Source organism: Corvus kubaryi, unplaced genomic scaffold (genome assembly GCF_017639235.1).
Source record: "Corvus kubaryi isolate FWS band 111438036 unplaced genomic scaffold, C.kubaryi_AGA036_p1.0 37334, whole genome shotgun sequence".
Classification (NCBI taxonomy): Eukaryota; Metazoa; Chordata; class Aves; order Passeriformes; family Corvidae; genus Corvus; species Corvus kubaryi.
This window is the reverse complement of record NW_024581108.1, coordinates 16,658,856-16,667,231: the sequence shown is the minus strand read 5'-3', so window position 1 is coordinate 16,667,231 and position 8,376 is coordinate 16,658,856. Positions and strand designations below refer to the sequence as shown.

Genomic DNA, 8,376 nt, shown 5'->3' with positions numbered 1-8,376 from the left:
ATGAGAGCAGAAATAGGTATGGATTTATGGGGAGTGACAGGGTCAAAGGGGCTATAAATGCCTGTTAGCACAGCAGCACAGTCCTCACTCACGTGCTGGAACAACAGCCATTTGGACTAGGCCCACATCCACCCCAGGAATATGTGCCTGGCCTTGGCAGTGGGAAAGTGCTTTGGCACCCTTTAGCATGACAGACATTTGCTCCGTTTTTCCGTATCTAATTTTCCTGGAATGTTTTTAAACAATCTAAGAAAAGCTAAAATGATAAGAGCTATAGGCAAGAAGACAGAAGCTCCAGAAACATTTCTTGTCTGCAGTTCCTTCTATTTCTTCACACAGGTGTTAAATAAAGAAACCCACATTTTGCCAAGTGTCTTTGACACACTTCTGGCTCAGTATGATATCCCCTAGTGCAGCTTGACAAATGTGAAGGTGCACTTAGTAAGGGAGATGAAATGTCAGGGATTAAGCTCTCCATTTGTGTGGCAATCCCACAGCTGTGCACGCCTTGGCTGGAGGACACTGACCAGTGTCAAGGAGCCTCGCAGTTAAACACCAGGATCTGTGTCCACACACAGATGCAGAAAGAGGGATACGGTCCCAAACAGTGGCATTAACACAGGTGCCTTGTCCTCAACCAAGCTGTATCAACATGCCTAAGGATAAGAAAGGAATTCACAGTTTGTCTAATGCACTTCTTGGACTTCCTACCTAACAAAAGCACCATTTAAAGTTTTATTTAAGTGCAGTTTATGAGAAAAAGAGTTAAAATGACACAAAATCTTTGTGTTTCAGAATAAGAAGTTTCTTTCAGTGTAATACAAATCATCAAGATTAGCAATTCCCTATCTATAAAGTTCTTAAGCCCTTTCTCCTAGTATCTGGAGCAAAATTTCAAATCAGTTCCAAAACATCCCCAAGATACCTGTTCAAAAGTAACTTTCTACTCCTATTATGTGAACCAGACTGAAAACAACGACTACGATGTGAACATGTATCTCAGTGCCTAAAAACAAACAAGTCAAGTCTTCAAAAACCCGGCTAAGTAACAATGCTTGAGAATTAAGACGAGATGGAATTTCATTTGGGAATTAACGGTCTGTGCTCTGTAAGGCATCTGTGTCCTTGGCAGGGCATTTGCAGGACCTCCTTTGCGGGGAAGCAGGTTTAAAATAAATCCATTTTCCCAAAATAGTTGTGATTGAAAATGTTATTAGCCATAACAAATGTTACTGCTGACAGGAGAATGGCCTGTTAGGGGCCTCTGCTGAAACAGTCAAGTGAAAGTCATATTTCACATTATTGCAAGCATTTTCCTGTGATTTACAGAATATTTGTGAAACATTACTTACAAGGCATATGATTGATATTGAGAGAACAGCTCGTGTGTAGGGGGAATCTGTATTTCACAGAGACTGTTTGCATGAAATTTACAGTCCCATAAAGTGCTCCTCTGTCCTCAACAGAGATCTAGTTAAAAGAACTTTACAGTCTGAAACATCCCAAAATTGATTCTAAATTAACGTTTCCATATTTATGTTTAAGATGTTGGTGGTGTAATGTTCTCCCGTTTTTATTATAAAGCTGCAGTAACATCCCCCCCCCCCACCACTACTCAGAAATAGCAGCACCAGCCTCTGGACGTGAGGATTTTAGTGATACAAAGGGCTTGCTTATGAATCAATGGCAAAAAAAAAAGAAGTTTGAAACAATGATGACATGGCTTCAGAGGATACAGTGGTGTCTTGTCTCTGGCTGCTGTAATAACAGCATCTGCTGACACAGGAGTCTTTAAGCCAACATTGCAAAGTACCCTGAAAATGTACATTAATGTTTTTATTATGACCATTTTACATATGGGAACATACAGACACAGGGAAGTTAAATGACTTGACTGAATCGTTTGTCAGTGCTAGCATCAGCATGTAACTCCTGGTTGTTGGCTTCAAACTCTGCTGTCAACAGTGCTGGGCTGCCACCCAGTTCACTGGACCTAATAATCAGAACAAGGCTGGGTCAGGGCAGGGCTTTATTCCTGCCAAGAAAAAAACGCAGTGATTTAGGAACTGGCTCTGGCAATTCAGGAGTTCTTTACATCCAGAGTACTGCTAAATCATCAGATCGAGATCAAAAGGCAGACTGGTGCTGCTTCAGCCTCAGACCGAGTGTGAGGTGCCAGGGAATCATAGCCTTGGACTCACGGAAGGACAGAGTGGCAGTGATTTGGTGTTACCTTTGCATCTTGCAACATCAAGGTTGTGCCCAGCCTCAAGCAGAACTGAAGAGCTTGTTTCCCTGGCAGGTTCCACCCTTTCCTGGCACATCTCAAGTCCTCCCATGCACAGTGCACCTTCCTCAGTGTACCCCAACATCCCCAGCCCCTCAACCCACAGTCCCACCAGGCCCTCTCTCACCCACATGTCCTGCCTCCCAGCCCCCTTGCTAAGCCACAGCCCCAAACCCACCCCCAGACAGGCCCCGCACTGGCTCCTGCATCCATCCCAGCCCTTCCCCGTCTGAGCCACTGCAGCCTCAGCATTCCCTGCCCCAGACCACCATCCCACAGGCCTGATCCAGCCCAACCACAGGCCCTGTGCTCCCTCACACCCCAAACCCCGCTCCAGGCCCTACAGTCCCTCACACGCCTCCTGACCCAAACACCCAGCTCAGGGCCAACAACCCCTCTCACCCCTCATGCCCTCCCTATCCCCCGGTCCCCCTGGCTGCAGTCCCAACTCCAGGCCCTACAATTCCGCCCATCCCGGCCCTGCGGCCCTCGCCCGCCTCAGCCCCGCACTGCCGCACCCCTGCCCCGAGGGGGCGGTTACCCCGCGAAATGACTGACACGCAGCTGAACCAATCGCTGCCCGACTTTCCCCCCTGCCCAATGGGCGGCCAGTGGGCGGGGCGCCGGGCCGGTGCTAAGGGCGCGTTGCTAAGGAAGTGGGAGGCGGGCAGGGGGCGGGGCGGACGGTGGTGCGGAATGGGCGCTTTCCCTTCCCATTGGCTGCGGGGGTGGAGGTGGGCGGAGCTTCCGGCGGGAGGGCGGAAGCGGCGGCCGGTGCGGGGAGCGCGGCCATGGGCACCCGCGGGCTGAAGGCGGCCGTGGTGGAGCTGGAGCCGGGACAGGCCCGCGGTGCGGAGGCGAGCGGGACCGGGGACACCAGTGACAGCAGGGACTGGGGGGGCCTCTGCCAGCGGAGAAGGGGGGAGCGGGCTGGGGTGTGGGAGGAGGAACCGGGGGGCATTGGTGCTCTAGCAGGTGTCTGGCAGTCCCTGGAGGACAGGGCAGGACGCTTCCCTTCATCCCCTGGAAGTGGCAGCGGCTGCTGCTACCTCGCCGGGAGGCGGGAAGAGGGGTCTCGTCCCCCGTAGGGATCGGTTCGGTGCTGGCTCTGCATCACTGGAGAGCGGTGGGAACTGCAGGGGCTGCAGCTGTGCTGTCCTGCAGAGCACGCCCACGGAGTGGAACCGGCGTGAGGCAATATTCGGAACTGACCGAGAAGTCAAGCTTATACTTGCTTCACCATTGTCTTTCAACTTTACTAACCAGCCAAGTTGCTGTAAGTTCTGACTCGGGTAGACTGGAGGGCTGTTACTGTAACACTTGTGATTTCTTTCAGAAGGCAGTGCCGAGAGAGAGCCTGTGGTGATCCTCCTCGGCTGGGCCGGCTGCCAGGACAAATACCTGGCCAAATACAGCGCAATTTACAGCCAGAAGGTGAGTAGCTTGTCTGTATTTTCATGACACTGTCATACTGTGAAACTGCCTTTTTCCTGCATGTTGGTAAAGTCTCTCAGAAGCCTCTCTCGGTCTCAGTCATGGGGAGTGAGTGAGAGTTCTCCTGTCATTGAAAGCTCCTTGTCTCTCACAGCCCGGGCAGTGTCACCTAACAGCTGCTGATGTCACCTTTGTGTGTGCAGCTAAGACAGAAATACTCCTGTGGAGAAGCTTTCAGCTGCTCTGTGGCTCACTGAAGTATTTTATGGCTTTTGAAATTGTGGGATTATTCTGGAATGACTTGAGCTGTGTTAGATTTCCAAACAGGTAAACATGCAGGGAAGGATTCTGTGTTTACTGCTTGCTGCTAGGCCACAGCACAGACTTGGTGAGGCTGGGGTGGGAACTGACAGAACACATCGGCATCTGTTGTGCCTTCCTGTGAAAATGATTCATCTAAATGTTGTAAGCCAAATTAATTTTATCCTGTCTGTGAAACAGGCATCCTGTGATAGTCATAGCTGCTCACTAGGAATTCCTTGTTTGAACTAGAGAGATCTGTCCTACTGCCAGTCCCCTAAGTTATGATATTTTCCTTTCTAATGCTGTATTTTACTGGAATGACCCCAGCTTGTAGCATGGGGACCCAGTGAAACATTACATTTTTTTTTTTCTTGGTCAGCATAAAAGGAATCTTGTATTTATCCAAATCTGTTCCAACTATAGGTGGTAAAGTTTGTACATTAACAAGCCTATTGTTAATGTGTAATCCAGTGCAGGAGTCATTAATCGGCTTGATCTAGTGAAGAATTAGTTGTTAACTGGCTTTAAGATGCTGCTGAGCCGATGAGGAGCACATTGCAGGGCAGCATGACAACTTATTGGAAAATACTTTTCTCTCAGGAAGATCATAGAAATGGGAAAGGAGAGGATGGGTTTTCTTAGCTCACTAAGAGGAAGTGGCTGTAACCATGGTAAAATGGTGGAGAAGGTTTTTATTTGAGAACTTGGTATCCTCTTCTTCCTCGTTCACTGTTTAGGGTGCTCTGGGGGGGTTGTTTTGGTGACTTTGCTTTGTGCTTGTCAGTGTGTAATGTCAGTGAGCTCAGGTGATAGAAAAGGTCTAAAGCATTTATAAATGTAGTTCCATCTGCTCTATTTTGAAACTCCTCCAAGATCCTGTTTCCAAATCTATACCTAAATGTAAGGCCTTAAGTGTAAAGGCAGTTGCTTAGGAGTTCTGAGTCCTTGAGCCAGAGCTCTTCCTTTGCACAGCTGGAGCATTTCAGGAAGGTTTACAAAAATCATGTCGGTGTTGGCTGGGGGTGAGTCTTAGAGACAGCTGCAAACAAGTGCGCCCAAGGAGAGGAGGAAGTTCCTCTTTCTTCTTATATTTGCTTCAGTGTCATGAGCTGGATGTGTACCAGAGCAGGCTCCCCTTACCAAAATGGCTGATACCAAAGGTCTGTGAATCAAGGAGATGGTTTTCTCCTCCTGGGTTCGGATTAACACTCATAAAAGTGGGTGGCAGGGTCCCCAGGGGTTGTGCCAGTTAGCACAAGATTTGAAAGGATCTCAGACATGACCAAAGCCAGGCCTCTGCCACTGCAGAGGCCTTTTCATAATACTGTGTGCTATTATGATTAATGTAATCCCTATTTGTGTCAGTGCCTTGCTGCTGACACTAAAGACTTTCTTCTGGCCCTGTGGTTTCTGTTGGAAACCTGTCCCAAATTTTCATGTTCTTTGTACTGCTGCTTGCCTACTCTCTGTAATTTGCAGCACAGCTTAAATGTGTGTGGGGTCTCTTTCTGTTTTTCTTAGGGGTGCACCGTCATCCGTTACACGGCTCCATGGAGGATGATATTCTTCTCTGAGACCTTTGGCATCAGATCCCTGCAGACCCCAGCCAGGCGACTCCTGGAGCTGCTCTTTGACTACAGTGTTGAAAACAGACCAGTTCTTTTCCACGTTTTCAGCAATGGTGGTGTCATGCTGTACCGTTACATCATCGAGGCGCTCCACACCCACAAGACGTTTAAGAACCTCAGAGTAGCTGGCACCATTTTTGATAGCGCCCCTGGCAGAAGAAACTTACGAGGAGGCCTTCGTGCCCTGGCAACTGTCTTGGTCTCCATGAACGTGCTGCTCAAGTACTTCCTGCTGTTCACTTTTGCCAGCATGGCCGTTGTGCTGCGGATCCTGCTGTACCCCCTGACCCGCTTCATCCACGAGAGCCATTACGATGCCCTGCTGAAAGCGCCCTCGCGCTGGCCCGAGCTCTACCTCTATTCCCAGGCTGATCTCATCATCAAGGCTAGCGAGGTTCAGCACATGGCCAACGCCCGGCAGCAGCTCGGTGTCCCTGTGAAAGCTGTGGACTTCTCGGATTCGGCTCATGTCAGCCACATGCGGGTGTACCCCACCTATTACCGCAGCCTCTGCACGACTTTCCTGTCTGACTGTGTTGGGGGCTCGCCTCTTTAGTGCTGTAATGACCTTCAGTGTTTGCCTCTGCTTTGCTCACATCCTATGGGAAATGTCACCCCCTTTGCTTTTGTGTCTTTGAAGGGAAGAAAGCAGAGTCTTCTTGTTTGGTTTGTTTTTTTTTTTTTCCCCCTATGGTCTACAAGTCTGAAAGCCTCCAGCCTGGCCTTTGGACCAGCCACATTAGAGCAGAAAGTAGATATGGATTAGTTTAAAGTCCTGAAGGTGAAATCCTGTCATGGTTCATGCTGATGTACTTTACCAAGGTGTCACAGACCAGAATCTCACACTGAGTATTATTTGTTTCTTCCTGTCTCTTCTTGTTCTCTGCTTTCCTTGTTGTCTCTTTGTCCCTGATGTCTGATGTGCATGTTCTGTTGCTTGTACTTATTTTACAGTACAGCTCTTCCATGTCTTTGTTGTCTTTTTTTGTCTTTTTTTTTTAATTTTCTCTCTGCCATTTCTTTTATCTTGCAGTGAGCAAACAAAGCCAAGTCTGCAGGACTTTTTGCTTTTCTCAGTGCATCCCAGCTCTTGTAGTACTCTCCTTGCTGGAGATCAGGCCCTGAAACCAAGTGTAAGATGTGGAAAACGTATGTGTAGGGCAGTATGACCAGACTGTCATCTGGTTCCATTAAATAGCTGAGATAGAACAGTCAAAGCTCTCTGATCCTTGGTGGGAGCTCAAATGTTTGTGATAACTTCTGTGTTCTTCAACCCAGAGGTTTCAGGTAACATTTTTGAATGTGTCTAGTGTTTTGTTTCTCTTCCTTCCAGTCTTGTGTGTGTTCTGAGTAGTTTTGCTTTCTTGGAGAGCTACTCATTTGTTATTGTATATCTTTGAGCAGCCTCTATTTTGCATCTGGATATTCAGGGAAACTTTTGGATTACAGCTGTACCAGACCCCAGAAACAGAAAGGTGGAATTGCAGAAGAAAATGGAACTGTCTGTTGGAGCTATACTTCACACCGGGTATTTCTCAAATCACCTCCAGTCTACAAATGGCCATGAAATATGATGTTTTTGTCCATAATGTTCTCTTCAGATGATCAGTCTTTGCAGTCCATGCAATGTGTACAAGAAATTAATTCCTTCCACCTAGTGAAAAAGTAGCACATTGCACTGCACTTCATCCATGTTTGGGTTTAGGTTTTGTTTGTTTGGGGGATAAAGACAGAGGAGATATGTTTATGCTATGTCACAGCATAGCAAGCTAATTAATAACACGGTGAACAGGTTTAGCCAACTTTAAATTGCCAGGAAGAAGCTCTGGCGGGCTGTGACATGGGCCTGCTTGAACAAGGAGCTGCCCTGGAGAAGTAGGCACTTAAAAAGCAGGAGGATTTTTGCAAAAGGTTCTGCCAGTGGGTGGCTGTGCTGGTCTTGCCCACCCTTGGGGTGCTGTCATCCACAATTACAAAACTCTTGCTGTTCTGGATTGAAACGCAGAGGAGGAGGTCCTTGGGAAGCACTAAAATTATATGGAAGTTTAAAACAAGAACTGTAACACCTCACAGCAGTGAAAGCACAGGGTGAGTCGCAGTGGTGACCACACCGGCTGTTTGTAGCAGACTATTGTGACAGGGCTTATTTATAGAATAACCCCATGATCTGTGTGGTTTTAGAGGGTGGGCTGGGTTGTATATGGGATAGATGAGAATTAACTGTAAAGGGACTAATGACCTGGTTTGTCTTTAATTTTTTTAAAGTGAAAACTGTCTCCAGGTGTAGGAGCCGTTGTTGCTCGGTATTAAGTCTTCTGTAGGTGTAATCCCAGTTCCAGCTTCCACTGTGACAATGGGCTGTGAGGGCTACCCTGTGGTAAGAGCCTTCAGCCTTCCCCTTTTCATGGAGAAATTCTTGTTTCTAGGGTTTTCACAGAATTCACAGAATGTCTGGGTTGGAAGAGACCCTCAAGATCATCGAGTCCAACCTGTGTCCTAGCACCTCAGCTAGATAATGGCATCGAGTGCCATATCCAGTCTATTTTTAAACACATCCAGGGATGGTGATTCCACCACCTCCCCAGGCAGTCCATTCCAGCACTTTATCACCCTTTCTGTAAAAAACTTTTTCCTGATATCCAGCCTATATTTCCCTTGACGCAGCTTGAGACTCTGCCCTCTCGATCTGTCAGTTGCCGCCTGGTGAAAGAGGGCAACCCCCAC

The 8,376-nt window shown here is 47.9% G+C and overlaps 1 protein-coding gene across 4 annotated transcripts; it reads left to right on the top strand.

Moving 5' to 3' along the window:
• The first annotated feature begins 3,028 nt into the window (after positions 1-3,028).
• On the top strand, positions 3,029-6,957 carry TMEM53 (transmembrane protein 53). Of its 4 annotated transcripts, none has more exons than XM_042030536.1 (3): positions 3,029-3,136; positions 3,624-3,721; positions 5,546-6,957. In XM_042030536.1, exons 1-3 carry the CDS (start codon positions 3,079-3,081, stop codon positions 6,206-6,208), a joined length of 819 nt encoding a protein of 272 aa, XP_041886470.1. In that variant the 5' UTR covers positions 3,029-3,078; the 3' UTR covers positions 6,209-6,957. The 4 variants fall into 4 exon arrangements, with proteins under 4 accessions (XP_041886470.1, XP_041886471.1, XP_041886473.1 ...); XM_042030537.1 differs by having other exon boundaries at positions 3,031-3,136; positions 3,627-3,721; XM_042030539.1 differs by having other exon boundaries at positions 3,041-3,144; positions 3,627-3,721.
• The last annotated feature ends 1,419 nt before the right edge of the window (positions 6,958-8,376 follow it).

Coding starts and splice junctions, on each gene's coding strand:
- TMEM53 (XM_042030536.1), top strand. CDS start 3,079: ATGGGCACCCGCGGGCTGAAGGCGGCCGTGGTGGAGCTGGAGCCGGGA. Junction 3,137..3,623: donor GGAGCCGGGACAGGCCCGCG/GTGCGGAGGCGA, acceptor GATTTCTTTCAG/AAGGCAGTGCCGAGAGAGAG. Junction 3,722..5,545: donor GCGCAATTTACAGCCAGAAG/GTGAGTAGCTTG, acceptor TGTTTTTCTTAG/GGGTGCACCGTCATCCGTTA.